Here is a 12,610-nt window from a genome sequence, read left to right as displayed (position 1 = left end):
GTGACAGATCGTATGACAGATTTTATGAGCGTTTGAAAATTGCCGCGCTTAACCACGTGGTCGCCGAATGCGTGTCCGCTCCGTATTCTCTGCGTACGTGGGGAAATCTGTCAAGTGTTCGATATCGCGATAATTTGGTAAAGTCAGCTGACGCCAAGATGCAATTGCCCGTGGTTCGCGAATTGTAACAAGATCGCTCGTAATCGTGCGAGACTACGGAAAAAAGTGTTTGTTCTCTTCGCGAGACGCGAACCGAGGTGAGAATTGGAAAACGCTCAAGATAATCTTCTCTTCTCTCACGCCACCTCATATTGATTCGCGATACACTCAGACGATGTTGACGCTTAATGACAGTCAATCGTTCATCGAGGTGATGTTTCGACAGCAGAAAATGTCATAGAATTGATGATTTTCTTTCTCTTGTATCGCGAGCGTTTTGAGGTTAACAGAATATGATGGTTGCGTGATACGTTTGACGTAGAACAAGTTTGGCATATAAATCGAATATTTTTGCGCCTATGGAATATATTGAGTTTTTTATGTTTCAGTTGGGTGTGCGAGAAATTTGTCTACATTTGAATACATTTAAAAAAGCCCAAAAGACCACCATGCCGCTCAGTACTGGTAAATATACAAACATGATGCATCAAACATGAAAATTTTTAATAAATGTAAATTTATACATTTCTATTAATTTTTTATTAAATTATCTATTACATTCTTTATTACAGATATATCCACAGCGCTTCACTTGCTGGAGCAAGTACAGGAACGTGTAGACGATGATCCTAAACTGCAAATGCATACGTCTCAAGATTTGAAGTCATTGATTTCACTATTAGAGGATCCTGTATTTCGCAGCATAGTTACAATTCAGGATTCTTTGATTGAATTGAACACTCAATTGACACATCATCCATCTATCTTGCCTGGTGACTTTGACATCAACATTAGTGGACAGCTGGAGCTTTCTGTTCCAAGTACTCCGGTGCAGCCACTTGGACCAAACATGTATCAAGATTTGTATCAGGACACCAGTGAGCTGGAAGATCAGAGAGTTCCTGTCGCTCCATTACTGCATAGCAGCAGTGAAGATACAAGTGCGCAGGTAATTTTGCTTCATTATTATACTTTGAAGATTAACTGTATATTTTTTACATATTAAGGTTATATATTGCTACTTTGTTACAGGTTACTAGTCCCAGTCTTGCTTCAGAAGTTATAGGAATGCCTCCTATAACCACTCCTACTTATGCAAAGGAATTTAAAAAGGTCATCGAGGCTGCTGCAAGAGGACGACAAATATTTACAGTGCAGGTAAATTTTTATACATTTTTCACAAATTAATAAAATATATTTTTTGATCAAAGATCTTGAGATTTTTTCTCTTTTACAATTTTTTTTATCTTGTTTACTTTTTACATAAAAAAAAATATGACGACAGAATTAAGTATTTTGCGTTAACGTAACAATAATTTTGTTCTTTTTTAGTTATACAAACCGGAGGGAACTAGTTTGGGATTCAGCGTAGTCGGACTTCGCAGCAAGGATAAGGGCGAGCTTGGCATATTTCTGCAGGAAATACAACCAAATGGCATCGCGGGTTGGTGAGTCGAATATTTCATTTTTATTAATATTGTCGCTGCATGCTTTTAGAGATGGATTAGATTGATTTGATAGATAGATAGATTTTTGATACGCTGGTTAATAAAATTTCGAAATGTCGCCATTATTTTGACAACAGCAGTGGCATTTATTTTGCGTTTGTCAAGAGAGACTGGACTGGGTTTAAAATTTGATAGACATTTTTATTCTTTAGTGGCCTTAGGGACTTGAGTATAAAAGTGTTTTGATGTGTATATGTACCTATATAACAAGTTTGAACGCGATCAGATAAATTTCACCAAAGGTAGAAAAGCATTTGACAGCCGTCAAAAAAAATATCATATATTCTATTTGAGAGATGCGAAGCGGGAAATAACGGATGGTCTGTGCGATATATTAGGTGATCCAGTAACTTCGCTTTTACCGCAGTGCGGTCGAATCGACATTTTCTAGCCAAACTAAGCGTGATATCTTTAATTTAAAAGACTTTTACTTTCTATTGTTATATAAGAAAAACCTTTAATAGGATCCCTTCTGTCGTTTTCAGTAGAAAGGATAGTTAATCGAAAATAATTTTAATGCTTAAAATTAATAGTTAAAAGATAGTTAATCGAAAATAATTTTAATGCTTAAAATTAATTTTAAACCATTATAAAAATATTTATTCTTGTACAAAATTACATTTTTAAGTTCGCAAATTTCTGTAAGAAATTCTCTCGCTGCTACATAAATCCGTTGCAAAATTTGATCCCCTTTTGACTCGACGAGGGCGAAACACGAATCTCTCTGAGCGAGTATAGAGAGAGAGAGAGAGAGAGAGAGAGAATCAAAGCTCCCAGGTAGCCTAATCTACATCATCGTCGTCAAACCGCAACTCCGAGTGAGGCAAAATGCGCTTCGCGCGGGCGCGCGCGCGCTTGATTGTCGTCAGAGATCGTCGCGCTCGAAACGAGGCGACCGCGAGCTACAGTTTCCGGATCACGCGTTTCTCGCTCTCGCAGGCACACCCTGTGGCCTGTGGCACCCTGTCGGCGCGGTCGTGCCGATCGTCATGGCACGCATGCCCGTTACCTTCCTATCCGGAAGCCTCGCCGCCACCGTCGAGAAAACACCGCCTTTGAAAAAGAGCCTCCCACCCTCGCGGTCGACCAGTCTTCGACGAACCTTCGTCGGCCGAAGGTCGCGAGACGGATTTGTACGCGCTCTTATCACGCGGTGGACACGCACCTTGCGCGCGCGCGCGCGCGTACGCATGCATGTACGCACGCAACGTATCCGCCCGCCTACCTGTCACATTATTATATTACTACGCCGAACAGTAGTGTCGCGAGTGTGTAAGTGTGTATGTGTGTGTGTGTGTGTGCGTGCGTGTGCGTGCGTTCTACCCTTTTCGGGCCAATCGCAAATTTTTCGCGCGTTCGATTTTCGCAGTGCGTTCCCCGCGTGTACACGGTGCGCATCCGCCGTCGTCCGGCAGCCTCGTCTATTAAAGGTTGACGCGGCGGAGGAAGGGGGTGGTGCTACCCCCGATTAATCTCCGCGGGGAGAGCGGAGGAGGAGTACGCGTGTCGGGATCACGTTTCCACGGCGGCATGCGAGGCCTTACCGCGTACGAAGCGGCGCTCTTTCACGCGATGCGCTCGTTAATCTCGCGCGTGGTTCTTGCCCGTGAGACCTCGTAAAAGGGCGATTTTGTTGCGGCGGGTTGTTACGCGGGAGGTGAGTGAGTTGAAACACAATGACAGCTATAATACGAGCGGGCGACGTCGTCTCGCGAAAGACTCACATGTGGTGTGCGTGCTCTGGGTTTTCTTTTCTCCCCCCCTCCCCCTCGCCCCGGTGAAAGAAGCGCGTTTCGCGGTCCATTTCGCGGCTCGCAATTACTCGTTACACAAGGTTCATAGGGTACTTGGTTTCAGATTTCTCGTGCGATATAAACGCGAAACACAGCAGGTAGATTCAAAATATTCGAGCGATAAAAGTCGCAAGACGCAGTAGATCCGCAATGACGAAGTACTCGTTGGTAGACCACGTCGGGAAATATGTATATATGTATATATATGCATGTATAGCCCTTTGTTATGCAATGTTATTCGAGGGGGAGAAAAAAAAAAAAAAAGAAATCGCTGTGGTCAATCGAGGAAATTGGTTTGCCCTTTCGATCGCGGATGAATTGTGTTTACGTCGCGAGGGCGGGATGAAGGGAGGGGGGAGTGTGAAATAATTCTTGTTCAGCTTTTTCCACGCTTCGTCGGATCGTTTCACCCTCCCCTCGCGAATCGGGTGGTACTCTCGCTAACGAAACAGTAGCGAGAAATTGCGTTTTTATTGACTCGCACGGCTCTACCCTACGGTAGTAGCCGCGTTTCGCGGCCTGTAAACGCCTTCGTAGGCGAAACTGGGTTAGATCGTCGGCAGGAGAGAGTAGGCCTCACATCGATCCCGGATTTGAATTCAACGTGAAATTATTCTAGCCCCCGATGCGCGGATTATTCATGCCCTGGGACCTTTAGTCGCGGTGACATCGCGGTGAATCGCGCGCCGCCGAGCGAATGATATAACGTAGGAAATTTAATCGACGGCCGATCATCTCTCGTCTTCGCGACCGGGATCGAGGCATCTCCTCGAAATTTGTCACACGCGTGCGATGAAATTTATCGCAGTCAACGCCATGGAGGGTACACGTGATCGTTCATAAATTAATCCATCTAACGATGTCACACTTTCGTGTTATTCATAGATAATGACAAGCTATAATGAATTTCACGGAGAAAAGAGAAGGCAAACTTGGTGAAACCAAGATTGAAAATCTGGTGTTTTCGATATCTCTTTTAACGCTCTCTGAGATTTTAAATATTTTAATGAAACAATAATATATATATAAAATTGCGTTATTATTCATACTCTGTCGTTACATACTATTTTCATTAGAATTGATTTTACTTATATTAATTTTATTATTATTAAAATATTTTATTCATTAATTTATTCTTTATTGTAATATGTTTAAAATAATATTCTCTTAATTTATTCATTGTAATTATTTCTTTTAACTTGAGTTCTGCATTTTTCAGTGAATTTTTTTAATTATTTGGTAATGACTTTTTATTCTAGAAATAAATCCTTTTAGCTATTATGGTTTTTTTTTTTCAAACTGCAACGAATATAACGATCGTGAGGGTATGAATTACAGGGCGTAAGTAATTTGTTGTCGAATCGATGGCTGGCCTACATAAAGCAAGCGTTTTGCCACTTTTGACATCACGCTAAATAATATTATAGAAGAAAAAATCTATAAAAAATTTATAAACTTAATTGTTAGCTAGATAGCTATGAAAACTTTTTGATATACATTAATATTAAATAAGGCGAGCTTTTATAAATAATTTTAGTGATTAAATAATTAATTAGATAATTGAAAATTTCGCGAATACATTAATGTTAATCAAGTAACAGTCATATTTGAAGGTTGCTATTTTCTTTCATCAATTTATAATAACAAATTTGGATTAATTGACATTTATCCGCTGATAGATTATTACAAAATTTAATTAATTTCTATGCATGTTTATTCGTGGTATTTTCAAGTTTTTTTTCGGATATTGTGAAAATTTATCTTGGCGAATTTTTACGTGGTCAACGATCACACGGTTAAAATGCGAAACTTGTCGGTTTTACTATCGACACATCCAATGAAATGTGCAGTATTAAGTATATCTCGCAGCCCTCGAAAAAGCTCGGCGCGGTTAATGCATCGCCCGTTATGTACACGTTAACGAATTTTACCGCGCGGGAGAGAAAGTCAAGAGTGAATTATTAGCCGGTTACACAGCGCTCGTTTTTCTCAATACAACAATGTATAAATATTTCAAGTATAATCACGAGAATTTCGTAAAAGCAACGATATATTAAATGCGGTTTTATCGTGCGTCAGATTTGTTTGCAGAAGAAATTTTATTTGTGCAATGGATATTACTATCAACATATACGTATATGTCGTATAATATTGTCGTACAATAAGATTTTATTTATCTTTAGAAATTCTGCTTTTTTTTAATGTTAGAGATATTATAATTTATACAAAGGGCTTTGCTGAAGACACAAAACATTCCATATTTTAATATCTATTCTATCTGTTAAATCATGCGCGGGACATGTATGGAATTATCAATAGCACATGCATTAATATGGGATAAATTTTCTAAAATATACACGCGAGAGGATCGCTGAATGAGTGAAATCTCTCTTGACTTGTTCTTTCTATAATTTTCACGAAGAATGTTTATAGAAAATTCTTGAAAATTTTACCAAAATTTCGACACGCAGGAAAATATATATTAAGATATTTTTAAAAATTGGAGTGATCAGAATGGAATCACGCTTTTGAAGAGTCTTCTCGCTTTTGATTTGGCTGGGATTTGCATCTCAAAAGACGAAGCGAGAATTGTTCCAGGCTGGAGTTGTAGAGGCTCAAAGCCTTTCGTACGTTTTTCTAGCGCTTCCATTGTTCGCGTAAAATGTATCTAGAACGCACGACGCTATCGAATCCAGGCAATTAGATCGCGTCAGCTGGATCGGTTGTTTTACGGAACGATTGTTTCATCCTAAAACAAATGTTTCGCGAAGAGGGTCAATATCGTTAACCAAGCGGCCGTGCGTTATATAGTTGCAACAATGGAGATTAGTATCTCTCTCTCTCTCTCTCTCTCTCTCCCCCCCCCCGATAGTTTGTACTTTGCAATCGACCCGGTTGTCGCCGCCGTCACATTTTGCGCTTTGTTCGTTCGATAAAGACAAGACAAATTTCATCACCGAATCAAATACCGTTCGCGAGAGTAAAACTACATTACATTCAAATTGATTTGATAAAAAAAAAAAAACGTAATATATCTACTCCGTAATTAATTTAATTACTGAATTATTGAACATGTTTAATACCTGAAAATATCTTGAATAGTTTAATTTTTTTTCATAGAATAGCAGACATAGTTGAATCTCGTTTTATCCACGGTGGAAAATAAAAACACACAGCAACAGAATTTCGCGTTCGTAAGGAATTTGACAAGGTTTGCATTTTCAAGCAAACCGCGATGGCTGCTGCCGTTAAAGAGTTGCAGGCTCAACTCAAGTTGTAAGCTGATTTGTGAACGTAACTTTTTGCAAGTGGGATTGCTAATTAACTCTTTCGCCGGATACATTTTTTAACGACCATTATAGCATGTTGTACTTTTCGCGAGCGCGGTAGTAATGCGACTTCTGTCAAGGGCGGAACGATTTAAAAGCTGCACCACTTGATGCTGTATGCCTGGCGTGCTCGACGCTTTTTTTTACATGCATTAAAAAAAAGACACCTGCTTAACATTTTCGCTGGGAATATTTAAAAACATCGGTAAGCGACACACATCCGTTCGTGTCAAATTCTCATCACTGGCCATTTTTCTGGCATGTTAGTCTTTATTAAAGTAAATGATAATACGCGTTATAATTAGAGACAGAGAAATAAATATGTTTTTTGTCAGAAGGTTTAAAAATATTAAGGTCTAAAAAATATAGAATTAAAATTTGTGTTGAAATTCATATATTTTAGATATTTAAATTTTATATTATTTATCTCTCCATTTGTATACATAACAATGATTTGTAACATAACTAAATGACCTAAAACTCTTATTCAAATCCGCGAAATGTAATAAAATATATTGGAGCGTCACTAGCTTTTGAGATTATAAGCGATTGGAAATTATGTAAAAGCAATTTTGGGTTTCAAAAATGTTAACATTAAATACATTTAATTTGACAGAGCATTTTATTAAATCACAGAGTACGATTCAAGTGGTGCGTATAAACAAATTTTAGGATACATTTCCATTTTGTATTAAATAATAACATTTGTATTCAGATAATAATAACGTTTTGTATCAAATATTATTCAGGAGAAAGGAATCAACATTTTTTTTTTTTTTTGAAAAATCGACATGCATTCTCTTCTCTAACGGTAAACTTCGACAGTATTTTCCCGCGATTAATCTCGAAGTGGAAAGACCGGTCGTCGTCTCGCGGGTTGAAGCGGCGCGGACTCTTTTTACACGTCACTCTCTTTCACCGTAAACAAAGATCAATAACGTTACGGTATATACCCACTCCTACACGTCTCGCGGCAGCGACGGCGACGGTCGCGGTTTTATCGCGGACGCCGCGGAATACCGTGCAAAGTGCCTCGGCCTCGGTTTCTATTCTCGCTTTTCGATTTAGTTCTCGTTCTATTCTTGTACGTTGCCCGAAAATGTAGCATGTATTCGTGCCTGATGCCTGCAGGATTTGCGGCAGAATTGTGCGATGTGACGGTTAATACATTTCTTCCGACACGGTCAACACGGGACCGCGGCAAGAAATTGATTAACCCGTTCCCCCTTCTCTCTTACCCTCCCCCCTCCCCCTCTTTGCTTGCGCTCTACAAGGCTGTGATGATCCGGCGATTACAGGCATTGTGCCGGATAGCGCGCTGTGTTATCGCTGCGAACAATCATATAATAATTAAACTGACAAAACTGTAGACGCGGCCCGTTTCTGTTTATTAGCTATCATTTGAGTCGCTACTCGAAGCTAAAAGGTTTTCACAATTTAAATGGATAATTAGCCTCTTCACGAACTTCGCCTCGAATGACATTAATTCTATTTTTTTCAATTAACAAACGCACAACTGGGAGGACGTAATTGCGAAAGTCATTAAATAAAAATACGTTGTGTTACACACACCCACGCGCACACTCTGCGCGATATTGAATAATCATTAAAATTGATTTCAAATAGTAGGAATTTCAAATATACGCTAATTATAGCTATTCACATTATCTCAATAATCCTAATTTAATTAGAGTGTGTAATAACGTGTTTCATCTATCTCTCAAATCTATTTCATTTGCGTATATAAACTTCTAAATATAATCCTATCTGCTAGTTAAAAGAAACGCGAGGAAAGAAATAAATTATTATTTCTTTAAAAAAAAAGTTAGATATTAAATAATCTTTTGATTTTTACTACATTGATTGCGAACATAAATGCTGGCGAAAGGTATATATATATACATAGTAACGTTCACCAACGTAAATTACAAGGTTCTACGTGAATGATTCCGGGGCAGGGTCGGGATAAGCAGCTCGTAACTTGGATCAATATAATCTCCCTTTTGCTCTTTCGTTCACTCGTGGAACGGAAAAAAAAAAATGTTCCTTTCAGTCTGACCCCGCCTTTCTTGTCCGCCAGAAAATATATTAACGGGTAATATCTATTGTGTCGACCAGCTGCTTTTTCTTTTCTCTTCCGGCGTGGTGTATGTGTAAATACTGAGATTTCTATAGTACATAATTACGTCTGTGCGTTTCCAAGTGTCAAAAGTGAGGAAGATAACTCGCGAAAAGTAAAAATTAAATTATTCGCTAAACTTTATTCAACACCAATTAATTCTTGACGAATTATATTATTTAATATCACGATGGAGAATATATATATATATATATATATATATATATATATATTTACGAGATGAATATATTATAAATAAAATAACAGATACTACTATTTTTTGTATTGTTTGTATATTTTATTTCAAGAAATGAAATAGGTATCGTTAAGGGAAGGGAAAAGAAAAGTATAATAAATCTTTTGTGAGCGTGATTGTTGTCTTTCTTTGTTCTCTAGTCCACTAATGTAACGAGAGAAAAAGAGAGAGAGAGTAATGTACGCAGTAGAATAGGCGCGCCATTAACGCGGACACATCGTACAAATTCTTCTGCTTTCTGCACTTGTTGCTCGATCGATCCTACACTATCATTGCTTGGACAAGTACATACATACGTATACACGTACTTACACTTACGTAACGCAGAAGACGGCAATCACATTCTCTCAGGTTTTACGGCTGCGTGACCGCGCGTCTTAACTATGCACGAATAGTGCGGCAAAATTTTCCTCCTTACGTATATATATAATATCTGTCCTTCGATTTGGCAGCGGCACTTTGTCTCCCGCATAACGGTCTATTATGTCCCTTAAGATCATCAATTATTTCTGGTTAATGCAAATGGAAACTGGAATGACGTAGAAATTACATTTGTCGCGCATTTTCGCGAGACTTAATTTATTCTCTTTTCCCTTCGCGCTTTTTAAACGTTAAAAGTTTAAGACACATATTCGCTTTAATATAATACAGTTATATTTTTTCTAAATTACGTTTCTATACAAATACGCTCGTGTCCGGGGAATGAAAAGTGTGTACTTCAGAGACAAATTTTATTTTGCCATTTTATGTTATGTTTTCATGAAGAGTTGGCCCGTTTTTTCTCAACTGTCTCACACACCTGGTTGTCACCTGGTTCTGTACACATCGATTATTAAATTTGCTAAATATACTCGTATAAAATTTGGAAGGAATGGATTTTCGAATGTTATTTACGTCCTTGACAGCGAAGTTTTTTGCGATAATTTTCGGAGAAAGAGAGAGAGAGTGAGAGTGAGTGAGAGTGAGTCGTTGCCACTCCCGATATTTTTAGTAAGTATACTATTTCGCTGGATCGCCGTATATAACATTGTGTGTCCAGTCAGAATGCGCTTAAAGCTTTAGAGATTGATTTATCGGTCTCGCGGCAACTGGGACGTTCGGCGACACGATTTTTCACGATGCGCAGTCTATATCCTTTTGCTCTGTCTATTTCGCCACGTGATTTTCAACGTATTTACGTCGCTGTGTGTTTACGTTCTTCCGTGTTTACATTTCTTCTGTCATGTAAGAGCTCTTTGAAGAGGAATATGATTTTATTGAATAAAATAGATTTATGCCGGCATCGACGACGCGATTCGCATCGCGATTTTGCGGTTCGCCGTCTGCATATTCGCGATCTCTGCGGAAAATCTTCTTCAAGATTTTCTTTTCTGCAGAAAATTCAAGATTCAAGTGCGTGGATCGAAGAATGAACACGTTTTCTTGTGTGCCCGTCGACAAATACGTTCTACATAAATAATCAAATGTGCTACGTGAGAAGAAAGCGGCCGTCCCTTTATTATGCATATGTTGCTCGATTGACGCGAAATCTACGTGTTTCTCACTACGGATGCTGTCTGCGAATCGCGAGAGGAAGGATCAGGCCTAACAGGGGTGAAAGCGCAGGTATGTTTCTTTTATACCAGGTTATTTGGAAAATTGAGATATCTCGTGTCATGGTTTTTTTAATTATAAATGCGAAATTTTATTTCTTTATTAAAAATCGTAATAAAACGCGAGAGAAATATGGAACGAGAAGCGGATATAGTTACATTTAACGAATGCGCGAAAATACTGACCAACGTGCAGCACGTTTGAGTTCGTCGGTTTACCGCGAGTGAAATTACAGTTTTGTACGCGAATGTAAACGAGTTTAACATTTATTTATTATTTTCATACATAATACGCTTTTGAAAGAAGAATTATTAAATATCGTTAATCAATTTATAATATGATATATGTTTAATCATATATATATATATATATGTTGTATAAAACACAATGGTTTAATTATCCAGACATCGCATAATAAAGTTTAGCCGAACGTTTGTGATATATCGTATTTAAATTAGTCGATTTGATTGCCTAAATTACATTACCCGTATTGCATTAGCAGCGTTGTTAATCCTGGCTAATTAATTTATTCGACAGAGTCACGCGACGAAATGTGTTCGTGCAATCTTTTGCCTCACGAAAGTTTGAACTTATCGTTTGATAATCTCGGCCGATTATGACCTAAAATCATAACGCGTTATAACAATTAATATAGTTTACTGGCATATATACTTATATATGTTGACTTATATTGATTTCGTAAATGAATATGTGATTGAGAAAAAGGAAGCATGTTGGTCAGGGACATTCCATTATATTATGCAAATATCAAACGTTTACGTTCGCCAGGCATATCTTTCGGTGAGACATTTGTTTGAGTTCTCGTCGGAATATTACGTCAACTTTTATTATAACTTCGTTAACTTTCTACCTTTGATCGAATTTATAACCATGCATAATTAAACGTGCGCAAATAACGCGCGTTTCCATTGTCTCTATATCTTTACTTCGCTTCCATATACTTACTAGAGGGTAGGAAGTTTTGTCGCGCGAAACTTTGCCTTTTGGTCCCACGTGATACGTGCGCGATGTCGCGGATTATCCGACCCGGCACATTGCTTACATTTTTCAACGCAGTGCATATTCTCAGACGATGGACGTCGCGCGCGCGACATCTTTTTCCCCGCGTCTATCTAATGCAATTTTAACGAGGTGTAAAGTCGGTCAGGTCCCGTCGCGTACTCTCCGATGCTTGATGGCTCGTGTCGTTATACTTCGCTTCACCCCTTATGGATCGATATTCGTTGCCGCGCTTTTTTCATTTTTCTGTTTCTCTTTCTCTCACTCATTGATCAATCTCTCATGATGGCAAAGAAATCAACATCTTGGAAGACGTCTTATATATACTTGGAACGGTTATCAGTTCTGGAAGAGGATTTAAATTATAGGTAATTCAAACTTTCTCAAGTTCCACTTAAGAAGGCTCAAATTTTCACTTTGAGTATATTTGAATTCATCTTAAATAACGTCAGAAGAGAAAGGAATCTGGTGAATCCAAGAGATGTTGGCACGAAAACGCGTATTTCCTTGAATTGATATGATTACTTAACAGATATATTGCGTGATTTACATTTTTTCCTCTTTGATCAGAGCGTTTAATATCTTTTTTGAAAGCTCAAGTTAAACAAACTGAAATGAGTTGAAATCATATAATAATATAAAATCCTCTTTTATGATGTGTAGAGGAAGAAAGAAAAGGGTAAAACGAAACATTTGTCATGCATTTTAAATGAATCCGTTATCTTAATTAAGAATTTTAATCGCGGTTTAATTACTAAAGCATTTAATGTTGAATGTGCAAAAATATTCTCAAGAAATATGCTGTCCAATTAAATTAAATTCTATTCGTGAAA

The 12,610-nt window shown here is 38.1% G+C and overlaps 1 protein-coding gene across 4 annotated transcripts in view; it reads left to right on the top strand.

Moving 5' to 3' along the window:
• Positions 1-77: 77 nt before the first annotated feature.
• LOC140664685 (multiple PDZ domain protein) overlaps positions 78-12,610 on the top strand; it is a 101,956-nt gene continuing 89,423 nt past the window's right edge. For 3 of the 4 annotated variants that reach the window (XR_012046487.1, XM_072890035.1, XM_072890033.1), the window contains exons 1-5: positions 255-370; positions 549-624; positions 732-1,108; positions 1,192-1,317; positions 1,492-1,607. Coding sequence is in view for 3 of the 4 variants with exons in the window: in XM_072890035.1 (XP_072746136.1) it covers positions 335-370; positions 549-624; positions 732-1,108; positions 1,192-1,317; positions 1,492-1,607 (731 nt within the window). In the remaining variant the exon portion in view is untranslated. Of the gene's footprint in view, positions 371-548; positions 625-731; positions 1,109-1,191; positions 1,318-1,491; positions 1,608-12,610 lie in introns of all 4 variants that reach the window. The other variant, XM_072890034.1, reaches the window with a different exon arrangement.

Source organism: Anoplolepis gracilipes, chromosome 4 (assembly GCF_047496725.1).
Source record: "Anoplolepis gracilipes chromosome 4, ASM4749672v1, whole genome shotgun sequence".
Taxonomy (NCBI): Eukaryota; Metazoa; Arthropoda; class Insecta; order Hymenoptera; family Formicidae; genus Anoplolepis; species Anoplolepis gracilipes.
This window is presented reverse-complemented; position numbering and strand designations above follow the sequence as displayed.